The sequence below is a fragment of the Bos indicus x Bos taurus genome, chromosome 1, assembly GCF_003369695.1.
Source record: "Bos indicus x Bos taurus breed Angus x Brahman F1 hybrid chromosome 1, Bos_hybrid_MaternalHap_v2.0, whole genome shotgun sequence".
Classification (NCBI taxonomy): domain Eukaryota; kingdom Metazoa; phylum Chordata; class Mammalia; order Artiodactyla; family Bovidae; genus Bos; species Bos indicus x Bos taurus.
This window is the reverse complement of record NC_040076.1, coordinates 45,547,577-45,564,284: the sequence shown is the minus strand read 5'-3', so window position 1 is coordinate 45,564,284 and position 16,708 is coordinate 45,547,577. Positions and strand designations below refer to the sequence as shown.

General features: G+C 38.5%; 1 protein-coding gene across 3 annotated transcripts in view; it reads left to right on the top strand.

Annotated features, from left to right (window-relative positions):
- Positions 1-16,708, top strand: part of IMPG2 (interphotoreceptor matrix proteoglycan 2) — a 74,102-nt gene that overhangs the window by 30,880 nt on the left and 26,514 nt on the right. For all 3 annotated transcript variants that reach the window (XM_027561518.1, XM_027561604.1, XM_027561435.1), the window contains exons 8-11: positions 3,283-3,341; positions 6,253-6,273; positions 14,352-14,596; positions 16,312-16,397. In XM_027561518.1, coding sequence (XP_027417319.1) covers positions 3,283-3,341; positions 6,253-6,273; positions 14,352-14,596; positions 16,312-16,397 — 411 coding nt within the window. The remainder of the gene's footprint in view (positions 1-3,282; positions 3,342-6,252; positions 6,274-14,351; positions 14,597-16,311; positions 16,398-16,708) is intronic.

The following is a 16,708-nucleotide window of genomic DNA, read 5'->3' as shown; positions in this document are numbered from 1 at the left end:
GTACCTGTTATTAATCTTGTTGCTAATAAACTGGAATGACTTCTTACAGCTGGGCACCTATGTAGTAGCTAACTGGGTGTGATGAATTAGAAAACATGTTTAAAGTCAAAAAATGGCAAAGCCCCAGAAGAGATGGGTTTGTTGTTGTTTACTCACTAAGTCATGTCCGACCCAAGTTCCTCTGCCTTTCACTATCTCCCAGAATTTGCTCAAATTCATGTCCATTGAGTCACTGATGCCATCACATCATCTCATCCACTGCCACCCTCTACTCCTTTTGCCTTTAGTCTTTCTTAGCATCAGGGTCTTTTCCAGTGAGTCAGCTCTTTGCATCAGGTGGCCAAAGTATTAGAGATTCAGCTTCAGCATCAGTCCCTCCAATGAATATTCAGGACTGATTTCCTTTAGGATCAACTGGTTTGATCTCCTTACAGCCCAGGGAACTCTCAAGAGTCCTCTTCAGCACCACAATTTGAAAGCATCAATTCTTTGGTGCTCAGCCTTCTTTGTGGTCCAATTCTCACATCTGCACGTGACTACTGGAAAAACCATAGCTTTGAGTATACAGACTTTATTGGCAAAATGGTGTCTCTGCTTTTTAATATGCTGTCTAGGTTTGTCATAGTTTTCCTTCCAAGGAGCAAGATGGGTTTAGTATTAATAACAACATGCAATAACACTGCATTTTGCAGCTAATGAAGTACTTTTAGCTATGCTCATCTTAATCTTAAGAACTGATATATTTAGTGGGCATTGAAGCATTAATACTATGAAAGAAGACTTGTGCCTGGCCACTCTGCCAGTGAAAAATAGCCGAGACTAACTGTCAGTCTTTGCATTCCTAGTCCTGTGGAGTTTATCCCCACCCCCATCCTCTAAGAATTAGCACTTCTCTGTTTTCTCTCAGAATAAAACAAGGCGAATTATTGTAGCCAAAAAATTTCATGGGTTTGGATTCTTTATCCACAAGGCAGAGGGATTTTTGGTGAACCAAGATTTAAAAAAAAATCTAATTCTCCTGATTTTATGAGAACTTGGTTTTAAAAGCAGGTGCCCAGAGATAGCTCCAGTTCAGTTCAGTTCAGTCGCTCAGTTGTGTCCAACTCTTTGTGACCCCATGGACTGCAGCACACCAGGCTTTCCTGTCCATCACCAACTCCCAGAGTTTACTCAAACTCATGTCCATCAAGTCAGTGATGCCATCCGACCACCTCATCCTCTGTCATCCCCTTCTCCTCCCACCTTCAGTCTTTCCAAGCATCAGGTTATTTTCTAGTGAGTCTGTTCTTCACTTCAGGTGGCTAAAGTATTGGAGTTTCAGCTTCAACATCAGTCCTTCCAATGAACATTCAGGACTGATTTCCTTTAGGATGGACTGGTTGGATCTCCTTGTTGTCCAAGGGACTCTCAAGAGTCTTCTCCAACACCACAGTTCAAAAACATCAATTCTTCTCTGCTCAGCTTTCTTTATAGTCCAACTCTCACACCCATACATGACTACTGGAAAAACCATAGCTTTGAGTAGATGGACCTTTGTTGGCAAAGTAATGTCTCTGCCTTTTAATATGCTGTCTAGGTTGGTCATAACTTTTCTTCTAAGAAGCAAGTGTCTTTGAATTTCATGGCTGATTTTAGAGCCCAAGAAAATAAAGTCCGTCACTGTTTCCATTGTTTCCCCAACTATTTGCCATGAAGTGATGGGACCAGATGCCATGATCTTCGTTTTCGGAATGTTGAGTTTTAAACCAGCTTTTTCACTCTTCTCTTTCACTTTCATCAAGAGGCTCTTTAGTTCCTCCTTGCTTTCTGCCGTAAGGGTGGTGTCATCTGCATATCTGAGGTTATTGATATTTCTCCCAGCAATCTTGATTCCAGCTTGTGCTTCTTCTTCCAGCCCAGCATTTCTCATGATGTACCATGCATATAAGTTAAATAAGCAGGGTGACAATATATAGCCTTGGCGTACTCCCTTCCCAATTTGGAACCAGTCTGTTGTTCCATGTCCAGTTCTAACTGTCGCTTCCTGACCTGCGTACAGATTTCTCAGGAGGCAGGTCAGGTGGTCTGGTATTCCCACCTCTTTAAGAATTTTCCTATTTGTTGTGATCCACGCAACATAGTCAATAAAGCAAAAGTAGATGTTTTTCTGGAGCGCTCTTGCTTTTTTGATGATCCAGCGGATGTTGGCAATTTGATCTCTGGTTCCTCTGCCTTTTCTAAATCCAACTTGAGCATCTGGAAGTTCACAGTTCACATACTGTTGAAGCCTGGCTTGGAGAATTTTGAGCATTACTTTGTTAGCATGTGAGATGAGTGCAATTGTGCAGTAGTTTGAGCATTCTTTAGTATTGTCTTTCTTTGGGATTGCAATAAAAGCTGACCTTTTCCAGTCCTGTGGCCTCTGCTGAGTTTTCCAAATTTGCTGGCAAATAGCCCCAAAGTCCACTAATAACTTCTCCTGTTCTGATGTTAGCCCCATAGTGACTTAACCTAATGAGACCGTCACCTTCTGAAATGTTGTGGGTAAAATGTTTGATTTTGTTAAATGTGTATTTGTACAGAACCTCATATTTTTTGGTATTTAGTCCAATCTATCACTTCCCCCTGCTTTAGTCACTAAGCTCATACTGGTTTATGTAGTCTGATTTTAGAAACTTGGTGATAAAACTGGTTTCTGCAGTTGTGATGCTCATAAATTGATATTTTGACCAGTCACTGCTTTATAACTTCCTCTGTCACCACCAGTCAACAAAGCCTAAGCCCACATGTGCAGATTTCTTTCTTATGTTGGCTGTGTTCACAGTCCTTGGTGTCATAGGAACAGGAAACAGATGCCACCAGACAGTTTACACTCACAGGAAATGAACACCTGTCTGTGTGTCAGTGTGTGCTGTGGCCAGATTCTAATCCATACAATTACATTTTAAAATGTTATTACAGTTTCTTTTGAAACTAGTCCTTTTTTTCACATTTCATCACATAAGGGAAAAAATAGTGTTTTGCCAATAAAAGTATGTTTTTTGTAATTTGGAAAAAATTAATATTAAAGTAAATCAAAACCTTAAAAAACAAAAATTTTAAAATGTGGCAGGGTTGTGGTAAAAACTATTTTGTAACACTGTAACAATTAGAAATTTCTTAGCTTTCTAATCCATGTATATCCGTGTATGTGTACAAGTTTCTAATACTTACAAACAGTGCACTTTATATTCTACTCTTAAAAACATTTTGTGTGTGCTTTTTTACATTTCTACGTAGTTACAAATTTTTTATTTTTGATAGGTGGAAAATGCATTTACTGGGTTACCAGGCTACAAGGACATTCGTGTACTTGACTTTAGGTAAATAGACTTTTAAAATGCATAGGTTTTATAGCAGTCTTTATTTCAAATGGATTATCCTTTTGTGTTTATTGTATATACTTTTAACAACAGTGATGAAAAAATTACGTGGATTCTTTAATTTGGTGTTCTTTTGTTAAATTCTTATTCCTAATTCTGGTTTTTCAGATGAGGAAACCGAGGTAAAAAAAGGCAAAATAATACATTCAAGGAGATATGCTAGATCTGTAGTTGGGCCAGGGTAAGAACTTAGGAATTCATGTCTCCAACTTGCTGCTGAGAAGTTATGTGTTTTTATTTGGCACTGAGGGGAACCTGGATAAGGTTAGATGTGATCTAGTATGCTCCTAAAGGCTCATCAGTGCTCCAGTGAGGTCCCTTTGACGTCTTGATGTATAGTCATTCTGGAGGGGATGTGTTAGCAGCATAGCAATTCTAGGTAAATCGGACACCTCTTTTTAGGACATTGCTTCCCTGTCTAAGACCTGAAGCATCATACTCGTGCACATTTTATTGAGTGAATACTTTGTACTGGCCACTTTACATTCCTGAGTTCACATAATCTTCAACTCTTTTAGCAAAAATATTGCTATTAATACTTATTTTGAAGAAAAACAAATAGGTTTAGAAGGATGAAGTATTAGCCCAAGGTCAGAGAGCAGAAGAGGGATTTTGAAACAAAGTGGCTATCTTTATATCTCTGGCTGTTACCCAGTGCTAGACGGAGTCCTCTGAAGCTTTGGAGCATGTGGATGGTGACGGTGGCCCAGCTATTAGATGCAGGGGAGCACGGGCTTAATTGACAGTGTCTACATCTTAACTTTGGCATAGTCTTGTCACAACTTCTGAGTTTTCCAGAAATAACAGCAAGCACTTACATAGCATTTATAGTGTGCCAGGCTTTCTATCCTTATTAACTCATTTAATCCCAATAGCCGTATTGTGAGATAGTTACTGTAATCCTCATTTTTTTTCTGGTGAGGAAACCAGAGCACAGGAAATGTATGTACTTTATCTAGGAACTCAGCTAGTTATTGATGCAGAGGCAAGGGCAAGCATGGTAAACTGACCCTCCATCTCCTCTCATACCATGACCTGTCTCCCCAGTTCAGCCATAGCACTTTGCAGGAATACTGTCTCCAGTTGTGACTAAAGCTCACATGAGAAACTGAGGCTTTTGAAGTCCTCTCTCATTTGATAGCATATGAAAGGCAACATGGCCTTTGAGATCAAGTTGCCTAGGTTTAAATCCTGCCTTTGGCACTTCTGCTTGGATGGTTTTGGGTAAATTAACAAGCTTTAACTTCTTATTTATATAAAAAAAGGTAATATATACAATTTATATGAATCGTGCTTTATTTAAAAATAACTTTTGAAATGCTTTGGGTAAATTATTTAGCGTTTTTATTCCTCAGTTTCTTTACCTGTAAATGGGGATATTCATGGTCCTTAATGAGTTTTCAGGAAGATTGAAAGAATTAATTTTTGTGAAATGTATAGCGTAGTTCTTGACATATGGAAAGTCCTTTTAAGTGTCTGATACAGAAAATCAATAAATAAATATTAAAAACTATGCAGTATCTTATAGGTTAGTCAATTTGGACCTTCCCCAACTCCTTGGAATCCTACTATACATTATCTGATTTTCTTTTCATTAATTTTAATACGACTTAACATTAGTATTGTAACATTGTATACATAACACATAACATTTAACATTGTATCCCCCCAAAAATGTTATCAATTTTGTTAATGCTAACAGCTGGAGTTCTCTGCTCATTTACTGAAAAAAGTCTATTTATAAAGTGATAACCACGTATTAATTGTTTAAAAGTATTTTTAAGAAGTTTGAAGACAGTAAAGACTATAGATTTTAAAATAGAATACTTTCTCCACCTTTGCTTTCTTCCTTCATTGTACAGGTATTTGTCATTATCTAGTACTATACACAGAAAAGGCAATGGCACCCCACTCCAGTACTCTTGCCTGGAAAATCCCATGGACAGAGGAGCCTGGTAGGCTGCAGTCCATGGGGTTGCTAGGAGTTGGATACAACTGAGCGACTTCACTTTCACTTTTCACTTTAATGCATTGGAGAAGGAAATGGCAACCCACTCCAGTATTCTTGCCTGGAGAAGCCCAGGGATGGGGGAGCCTGGTGGGCTGCCGTCTATGGGGTTGCACATAGTCGGACACAACTGAAGCGACTTAGCAGGAGTACTATACACAGAGAAGGCAATGGCACCCCACTCCAGTACTCTTGCCTGGAAAATCCCATGCATGCAGGAAGGCTGCAGTCCATGGGGTCGCTAAGAGTTGGACATGACCGAGCGACTTCCCTTTCACTTTTCACTTTCATGCATTGGAGAAGGAAATGGAAACCCACTCCAGTGTTCTTGCCTGCAGAATCCCAGGGACAGGGGAGCCTGGTGGGCTGCCTTCTATGGGGTCGCACAGAGTCGGACACGACTGAAGTGACTTAGCAGCAGTACTATACACGGAGAAGGCATTGGCACCCCACTCCAGTACTCTTGCCTGGAAAATCCCATGGATGGAGGAGCCTGGAAGGCTGCAGTCCATGGGGTCTCTAAGAGTCGGACATGACCGAGCGACTTCCCTTTCACTTTTCACTTTGATGCATTGGAGAAGGAAATGGAAACCCACTCCAGTGTTCTTGCCTGGAGAATCCCAGGGACGGGGGAGCCTGGTGGGCTGCTGTCTATGAGGTTGCACAGAGTCGGACACGACTGAAGCAACTTAGCAGCAGCAGCAGCAGCAGCAGTACTATACAAGCATTTTCATTTGAAGAAACATTTCAGAGGAAATACATTAAGAGCTTGTACTTTGATTAATTATATGACAATTATAACTTGCTTAAACTCTGCTTAACACTTTCCATTTTTATTTTCAGGTCCCCTAAGGAAAATGGCAGGTAGAGTACCTTTTGACACTTTCTGTACTGTTGACCTAATTAGGAAATAGTTTAGAAAATATGGTAGCCCTAGGTCTAAAGGAACATGGCTCAGTTCTTTTATTACTTCCAGTATCACTGTCCAACTTTTTAAAGATCATTTGGCAAACATTATTTGTTAAGAGTCATATATTAAGTATTTTATACTTTTTCACACTACATAAGCTCTCTCATATCTGTTCACTTGGAAGTAGTGTAAACGATACATTGAAAATGAATGAGTGTGGCTGTGTTCCAATAAAACTTATTTATAGATCCTGAAATATCACTGTCATATGGTGTTCACATGTCACAAAATGTTATTTTGAGTTTTTTCAACCATTTAAAAATATAAAATCCATTAACTCATGGACAGTGGGCTGGAGTTAGCTCATAGGCTGTAGTTTACAGACTTCTATCATAGACTGCTGACTAACAAGTACTTGTATTTTTTAATCTCTTAATTTTTATTTTAAAACTTTTATTTTTTTGAGGTATAGTTGATTTATAATACTATATATGTTTCAGGTGTACTACATCGTGATTTTAAAGGTTACACTTAAACTGCATTTTTAGTTATTATAAAATATTGCCTATATTCCCTGTGCTGTATAATTAGCCTTTGTCAAATACTTTAAAATACTAAGTTATGCTTAATTTAAAATTAGTATAAAAATTGGCATTCATAAAGCACTTTCAAGTATACAGTTGTCATTGAGTAATATAACTGTCATTTTAAGTGGTAAATGAAAAGAAGAAAGCTGATTTCTATCACAGTTCATTTGTGAAAACAGTTGCTCTCTGGAGTGTCTTAGAAGCACAATCTTAAAAGCATAGTCAGTCCCCTTTGTGAAAGTTGCTTGTCTTTTTGTCTTTGAATTCAAGTTTGTTTAAAATTTACTTTCTCTTGAAAGATAAATAATAATAATATAGAATATATGAAGCAAATTCATAGGCTAAGCATAGGGATGTTTAGAGATAAAATAACATTTCTTCATTTAATTTTTTAAAAAATTTTAATTTTTTTATTGAAGTAGAGTTAATTTATAGTATTAGCTTCAGATGTGGAACACAGTGATTCAGGGTTTTATAGATTTTATTCCATTTGAACTTATTATGAAATATTAGCCATATTCTCTGTGCTGTACAGTATATCCTTGTAGCATATTTTATACATAGTAGTTTGTATCTCTTAATCCTCTACTCCTATCCTGCTCCTCCCCCCTTCCTCTTCCTACCAGTAACCATAGTTTGTTCTATATATCTGTGAGTCTGTTTCTGTTTTGTTCATTTGTTTATTTAATTTTTTAGATTCCACATATAAGTGATAACATAGAGTATTTATCTTTCTCTGTCTGATTTATTTCACTCAGTGTAATACCTCCAGATCAATCTATGTCATTTTGCCTTCATTTATATAAGATCAGGGGCTTCCCTGGTATCTCAGTCAGTAAAGAATCTGCTCTGCCTGCATTGCAGGAGACAGATTCCATCCCTGGGTCAAGAAGATTCCTTGGAGAAGGAAATGACAATCCACTCCAGCATTCTTGCCTGAGAAATCCAATGGACAGAGGAGCCTGGTGGGCTACAGTCCACATGGTTGCAAAGGGTTGGACACAACTTAGTGACTAAACCACCACCACATATAAGATATAAATATAATATCTTACATTTGCAAAGGGCTTTCTGACTTCCTCATTTTCGTTTATATTATTTTAGCAAGTATTTACTAAGTATCCTAAAAGACTATGCTGTGAAAGTGCTGCGCTCAATATGCCAGCAAATTTGGAAAACTCAGCAGTGGCCACAGGACTGGAAAAGGTCAGTTTTCATTCCAATCCCAAAGAAAAGCAATGCCAAAGAATGCACCAGCTACCGCACAATTGCACACATCTCACATGCTAGCAAAGTAATGCTCAAAACTCTCCAAGCCAGGCTTCAACAGTACGTGAACTGTGAACTTCCAGATGCTCAAGCTGGATTTAGAAAAGGCAGAGGAACCAGAGATCAAATTGCCAACATCCTCTGGATCATCAAAAAAGCAAGAGAGTTCCAGAAAAACATCTGCTTTATTGACTATGCCAAAGCCTTTGACTGTGTGGATCACAACAAACTTTGGAAAATTCTTCAAGAGATGGGAATACCAGACCACCTGACCTCCCTCTTGAGAAATCTGTGTGCAGGTCAAGAAGCAACAGTTAGAACCAGACATGGAACAACAGAGTGGTTCCAAATCAGGAAAGGAGTATGTCAAGGTTATATATTGTCACCCTGCTTATTTAACTTCTATGCAGAGTGCATCATGAGAAACACTGGGCTGGATGAAGCACAAGCTGGAATCTAGATTGCTGGGAGAAATATCAATAACCTCAGATACGCAGATGACAGCACCCTTATGGCAGAAAGTGAAGGAAAACTAAAGAGCCTCTTGATGAAAGTGAAAGAGGAGAGAAAAAGTTGGCTTAAAGCTCAACATTCAGAAAACGAAGATCATGGCATCTGGTTCCATCACTTCATGGCAAATAGATGGGGAAACAGTGACAGTCTTTATTTTGGGGGGCTCCAAAATCACTGCAGATGGTGACTGCAGCCATGAAATTCAAAGACACTTGTTTCTTGGAAGAAAAGTTATGACCAACCTAGACATATTAAAAAGCAGAGACATTACTTTGCCAACAAAGGTCTGATGAAAGCTATGGTTTTTCCAGTAGTCATGTATGGATGTGAGAGTTGGGCTATAAAGAAAGTTGAGCGCTGAAGAATTGATGCTTTTGAACTGTGGTGTTGGAGAAGCCTCTTGAGAGTCCCTTGGACAGCAAGGAGATCCAACCAGTCCATCCTGAAGGGAATCAGTCCTGAATATTCATTGGAATGACTGATGTTGAAGCTAAAACTCCAATACTTTGGCCACTTGATGCAAAGAACTGACTCATTGGAAAAGACCTTGATGCTGGGAAAGATTGAAGGTGGGAGGAGAAGGTGACAACAGAAGATGAGATGGTTGAATGGCATCACTGAGTTTGAGTAAACTCTGGGAGTTGGTGATAGACAAAGAGGCCTGGCATGCTGTATGCAGTCCATGGGGTCGCAAAGAGTCGGACACGACTGAGCAACTGTACTGAATTGAACTGGGAAGACTAGACTGTTAAAACATAACTGAATTCTGATGTGAACCCTCTGGTCAAAGAATGGTGTTCAGTTGCTGAGTGCTGAGTTTTCTATGGGGACACAGAGAACAATTCAATATGAAGCCATTTGATTTTATGATAGAATTCTTAACCTAAGTACAGTTTCAAAAACTGTTCAGTATTGTCGGATATTAACCAGTTGGTGGGATTTATTCACAACTTCTTGGTATTCTTTTATTTTGAGCTGTGTATGAGTGAATGTGTAGCATATGAGTGAATGTGTAGCATATGAGTGAATGTGTAGCACAGAAGTAGTCTATGTAATATATATATATATAACCTGTTTCTATACGTAAGTATTTATATACACATGAAGTTTTCTGTTTGCTTTGTACCTCTTTCAAGTTGCACACATTATTTTAAGTTAGTAGGACCCATTTGAAGTGAATCAACAAAATATCTGCCTGGTGTCCACACTTCAAAAATTCAACTCCAGGCCTTGTATGAACTTTCTTCCTAATAGAAGTGTGAGAGAAGAAGAAATATCTGAGTTTCTTGAAATACCTCTGGTTTGATTGATCGTCATGAGATGTAATATTATTTTTTCTATTTAAAACTTGCACACGTCAGACAGCCAATGAGGACATTTGAAGTGAATAAATTTCCCCTCCACATGATTGATGTCTTTGGAAATAGCAGTCAGAGAGACTCTCCTCTATATAGCAGTTGTTTCAGTGTAGTTTAGAAGGTGAAAGGTGATGCTGTAGGGACGGTTGGTTAATTTGGTGTTGCTGAGTGCAGAAAGGCAGCCCAGCTTTCTTCAATCAAATAATGATTTGTCCCCAGTGTGTATCCTGCATCTTATGTACTTCCTTGTTCTTCTGGCTTATTTTTATTCTGCTCTTTATCCTGAGATATCTCTGTATTGCATTTACCATGCCAGAACTAAGTCTGTTCTGGGTCATGCTGAAGTGAAGTTCTCGAATCTGAGAATAGATGATTTTCTGATTCCTCAAGCATTTCTTTGATTTCTCTTTCTAGGACAGAAACTTGATAATGAATTGAAATATCTCTGTGAGGCATTTTATCTTCTTTAATGAATATATCTTTACCAGACAAGGTAGATGATATTAGAAGTGTTATTTTTAGATGTCCAAGGAAAACACTGGGAGAAAAATTATATTTTGCCAGTAAAGAGTAAGACCACTAATCTAACCCAGACTGCCTGATTTGCACAGATTTCTTGATCCAGAAACATTTCTCTTGATCTTCTCCTTATGATGTTTAAAAGTCATGCAAAGCACATGATGGGCTCTCAATAAGAGCTTGACTCGCCTTGTCTGATTTTCTGTCGAGTCCAGGAAGCAACTGGAGTGCTAACTGGCACAGCCATTTCCTCTCCTCCATTTTTTTCCCGTTATCCCTGGTTCTTGTCTTAGAATCATGTTAACAGGTTACTAGGTTGGGCATAGATCCCAGGGAGAAGCTTGCCTTTCTGGAGATGCAGGCATGTGCCATCCCGCAGAGCTTGGAAAGATCATGCTCACAGAGTTATGTTCTGCCTGTGAAGTGGTGTCCCTAAAATGATTACTCAGAAGACAGAAATGTATGAGGTTAATATGCATGCTCTTTAGGGTGAAAAATGTGTGTACTCAGTTTCTTCTGTCTTGTTGCAACCCATGGACTGTAGCCCACCAGGCTTCTCTGTCCATGAAAATTTCCAGGCAAGAATACTGGAGTGGGTTGCCATTTCCTACTCCAGTGGCTTTTCCTGACCCTGGGATCAAACTTACATCTCCTGCATCGGCAGGCCACTGCTCCACCTGCATATTTAGAGACTGAGCACCCTTCCGATTAAGTCAAGAATATCACATATTGTCATTTAAGTGTCACAAAGTCAATGGTTCTATCTGCTACATTAGTGAATAAAACTAACCATTTGTTTTTTCATTATTTTCAAAAATATTTATTGAACTACTAGGAGCCAGGCATTGTGAGGGATGTTTAGGACACACGTGGTGTGGTGAGTTCTGACCAGTAGGTGTCCCTCTTACTGTTCAATTTCACATTGGGGCCATCGTTTTGTTTTTTTTTTTCAGACCATATTTTACTGAATCTATTTCTTTACAAAAGGAGATCAGGAGTTACTCATGAATCAACATGTTCTGACATGATAAATTAAGGGATTGAGGGAATTTAGAGATGACAAGCAGATGTCTTATCACTCAGCAAGGCATCCAAGTGTTGAGATGCTCAGTTACCACTGTAAGGTTCCCTAAAGCACACCATTGGAAGTGACAGCTTATCAGACTGGGGAGGAAAGCCTTATTGATAATACTCAGAGTGGGACAGGAACATTGTGCCTCACTGCTTCTGTGGTAGGCAAGGGGTAACACCTTCATGGCGTCCCCTGTAGACCCAGGGCAAGTCCAGAACTGCCAGAGTTCCCAGGAAGAAGAGGTCTCCTAAGACCAATTTATGCTTACCAAACTACAAAATATAGTGCATTCTCTAGGATGCTGATTGATCTATTTAAAGCAAGAAATGTATCTGCCAGCTGACTAATTATTGCATTGGCTTAGCTCATGCATTCTTTCCCCATAGGACAATCTGTAGGAAATTATGATCGTAAGTTCTTTTGCCAGCTTGAGATCAGAGAAGGGAAGTTGGGTGATCCTAATGGCCAATATCAAAGTCATGCTAGCCTATTGTAGCTATCTCCAATCTAGGGTTCTGTGTTACAAGGAAGCTACAATGCACTGTTACAGGCTTTTCACTCATAGTAAGATAAATTAGTTAGGTAGCCCTTTTTCTAGACTCCATGAGACCCCTCTCATTATTCTGACATTTTTTTTATTCTAAAGACATGTGAATACCTTAATTAAGGCTGGAGTTTTCTCTCTCTAGTCAGGCAAGTATAGATTTCTGTTAATTTAATAGGCATTGAATGCCAGGTACCAAGTCAGACATTGGAGATAGAAACTCAAGGACAGACTGCAAGGCATTCACTATAAACAAAATCTTTTTACAAAACAGCACAGTCTATAATCAAGGAATATATAAGTGAATCAGAAGAGGAAATGCTTTTTTGAGTGATTTGGTTTGGGCATCGTTTTGCTCCTACAGAATGTCTGAAGGTGGCAGATTATTTCCGTGCACATCTGCCTTCAGTGGTTCATCTTTGAGAGGGTGGAGGATCTTTGAGAGGGTGGTGCATCTTTGAGAGGATGGAGGATCTTGGTGTGCTTGTAGGGTATTGTTTCTGATGGCTGTGTCTCACAGACTGGCTGGAAGTGAGGGTGATGAGTAGAGCAAAGCTGTTCTCGTGATGACTTTTTTTTTGTTAATAGTTTAAAGTTACTGAGTGTAGTGTAGTCATTCAGAATGCTGGTGCCAGAGTCAGGCAGATCTGTGTTTGAATCTTGACTTTACCCCTTTATATATTGTGATATTTTAGGCAAGTCTTCTTTAAAGCTTAGTTTCTTAACAATAATCTGAAGATAATAAAACCTTCACATTTGTTATGAGTGTTAAATCAGACAAAGCCTGGGACATAACCTGTCATTGTAAGCACTTACAAAAATGTTAGTTTTTAGCTGTTAGATAAGTCTGAGTTGGTCTATAAGGTGTAGTTCTATTGGTTTAAAAATCTTATATTCTGATGTTTCTTCAAAATGATTATTTAAGAAAATGTCAAATGACATATCAAGTCCTACTTATTTATTTTCACTTTATCCTTTCTTCCAAGAAATCGTCTCTTTGTTTGCCTGTGGAAAGATAGTGAAAAGGCCCCATTCCCAGACAAAGTTATTTATTAACACTTTTCAAAATTTTATTCAACTCATTAATGAGGGAGCCAGCAGAAAAATGAGAGGTAGTTTCTAGAGCATTTGGAAGAAATATATATAGTTAACTGGGAAAGGAATGCTAAGTTAGATGTTGTTGCTATTTAGTCACTAAGTTGTATCCAGCTGCTTTTGACCCCGTGGACTGTAGCCTGCCAGGCTCCTCTATCCATGTGTTTCTCAGACAAGAATACTAGAGTGGGTAGCCATTTCCTTCTCCAGAGGATCTTCTCAACTCAGGGATCAAACCCATGTCTTTTGCATTGGCAGGAAGATTCTTTACCACTGAGCCACCGGGGAAGCCCCGCCAAATTGGACTAATTTGTTAGTTGTATTAACTAATTTGCTAAATGTCCTATAGGCAAGTAAAGTCGTAAACTTTGGAGTTATCATTCCTAGTGGGCCAAAAAACCATCACTTCTTAGTAAGTTTTTTACAATGCACTATTAAACTTTATGGGACTGTAAATTGTCTGGGCTATCAAAGAAGAGACTTAGATAGCTGTCATATTAGAAGATATTCTAGCATGATATTTTTTTTAAAAACTCACAACTCATCAATTAGCTTTATTTCCAAATAGTTCATATTTTCCTTTCACAATAGATAACTGTTTCAGTTCACAGTCATTAAGCTGCTTTACTATTTCACTCCCCATTGTGGAGTACATAAATCGTCCAGCAACAGTACTGAGATATAAGAGGATTTCCCATTGTTGGGTGGAGTTAGAAGGTTTGGTTTGGTTTTTTTAAATCAGGGAGGAGAAACTCTAATAGGGGAAGAAGGAAGCTGACTGAGAGTGAAAAGGAACAGTTGATTTTGAAGGAGTGAGAACATGGGGGGAAGAAGATGCTCAGGTATTATACAGGCTGGCTCTGTGGCCTCCGTGTTCTTAGAGCTGTAAACTCTCTGTTTTCTGGAAGGAGAAGGGTATGGCTAAATGTTGCCATCCAGAGTCTATGGAGAATGGTGATGGAATCCTTGCCTTATGAGACTCTTCCTAGGTCTAATGTTTGCTCTCCATGGCTTCAGAGTTCCTTTCTTTGTGTTTCCTTGGCAGGACCTAATCTGTTTTTCTTGTCATCCACAGTGGCATAGATGTTCACTATGCAGTTACCTTCAATGGGGAGGCTATCAGCAATACTACCTGGGACCTAATTAGCCTACATTCCAACAAGGTGGAAAACCATGGTCTTGTAGAATTGGATGATAAGCCCACTGCTGTTTATACAATTAGTAACTTCAGAGATTATATTGCTGAGACACTGCACCAGAATTTTTTGCTGGGGAGCTCTTCTTTGAATCCAGATCCTGACTCCCTTCAGCTTATCAATGGTAAGTTGTATAACCATTAAGTCCTTGTATGGTTTTAGTTTCTTTCCCAGTATATTCTCATAAAACAAAATTCCCAATATATATATGGTTCTTAGCACTCTCTAGGCTGCATCATACAGAAAACATCCTGATATGAATGGTGCTTTAGCTTTATTTCCAGATAGTTCATATTTTCCTTTCCCTGTTTTAGTTCATAGTCATTAAGCTAATGACTATTAGCCATGCAGCTAATTCAGGTAGATTAATCAGGGGTTTCTGGTGAATCAATGGCATGAGGATTAAGATATGCAATAGGCAAAATGAGGCTGTTTAGGATACTAAATCCATAAAGAGCATAGTGAGGTCTTATTTTTATGTGGAGCTACCTTCTAGAAGGTGTCCTAGAAAGAGGTCAGTAATTCACAGCAAGTTTAACAAAAGCTTTAGGATATCCAGCACAAACTAATTCAGGTGCTTTGCCTTTCAGTAGATACACATTTCAATTGCTCAGAATTTTGTTCCTAAAATACATTTCTGTTGTTACGCCAGCTTCAGAGTTCTGAATGGCTGCAGCTTCCTAGGTAACTTGATCGTCATTAAAATATATATTCATCTTTGATTTCACGCTACTGGTTTTCCATAGAAGACAAGTTAACTGAACACACTGTCGAGAAAAAGTTTTGGAAAGTACTTATTTTCCAAAAATAAAGTTTGATTTTTGATTGATCCCTTTATGTCAGTGCAGTGAAAAGTGAAAGTGAAGTCACTCAGTCGTGTCTGACTCTTTGCAACCCCATGGACTGTAACCTACCAGGCTCCTTGGTCTATGGGATTTTCCAGGCAAGAGTACTGGAGTGGGTTGCCATTTCCCTCTCCAGGGGATCTTCCCGACCCAGGTGTCAGTGCAGTAGGAACAGGTAAATACAGAGATTTTGCTTCTATTTTTGGTGTATACACCAGATCACCTTTCTCGCAACCCCTTCTTTTTAATTTTTATTGATTCCTTCTCTCCTCCAGGAAAAATCATTCTATTTTTTGGTCTGTGTTCACATACATTATATAAATGCCTCTCATATTGTTTTATTTATCTCTCTGACATAGGGAACACTTCCACAAGAGGAACTTGGCTTTATTAGTGTTTATAGCCTCAATATAATCAAAGTCTATAGTAACTAGTGAGGTTTCAGTAAATCTTACTGAGTTGAATTATATAATCTACTCTCTTAACTTTGTGACTCTTTAGTATTGGTATAGTGATAAACTCTCTGGTGTCTTACCCTATTTTTCAAAGGTACTCTCTGCCAAAAAGGAAATAGTTTTGCTGCCAAAAAGGAAATAGTTTTGTATAATTTTCTCCATTTTTGGCATCAGCCAAATGAATTGGAATTTCAGTTCAACTTTCTTATTAAAATGAAAAAAAAGTCAATTTTAGAACAGATACTTCATGGGAATCCTGAAAAGAGTAAAAAATGCTTGAGAAAGGAAAGAAAATAGGAGTGTTCAAAATGTAACAATGGGAAGAATATTTATGTTGGAGTCTTATAATTTAGATAGATGGTGCTAATATAAGTAAAATATTTGAATAAAGTATCAAGCGTTTTCTAGGCAAGATCCTTCCATTTGTTCTACCCAAATCTAAGCTTATAAAAAGGAAGAACTTGGTTTTTAATTGTCTCTGAACCTTAAACACAGTAGTGTCTCAACTAAAAATTTCTTTAATGTTATTCTTTCTTTAGTGAGAGGGGTTTTACTTCCCCAAAGTGAAGACCAAGTTTGGAACACTCAAAGTTCAAGTCTTCAGCAGGCCCTACCATCTATTCTGGTAAGTATGTTTCTGTGTTTTATGCCTAGAACCAGGCTCTAAAACTTCTCTTCTTTGTACACCTGCCTGCTTACTTTGGCATCATGGATTTCCCAAGCTGTTCCTATTTCAAATATTCTCTTACATCATCCTTGGAACATTATTCATAGTTGTCAACTCATGGACCCAACCATGAGCAGATAATTTAAGCCTTCTGCAGTGGTTAAATGAAGTCCATACGTTCAGCATTGCCAAAGTCCGCAAATGGTAGAAAGGTTATTTGTGGTTCATACTTGTTTGGTGATAATTAAACTGTAAGTGCCCACTGAGTT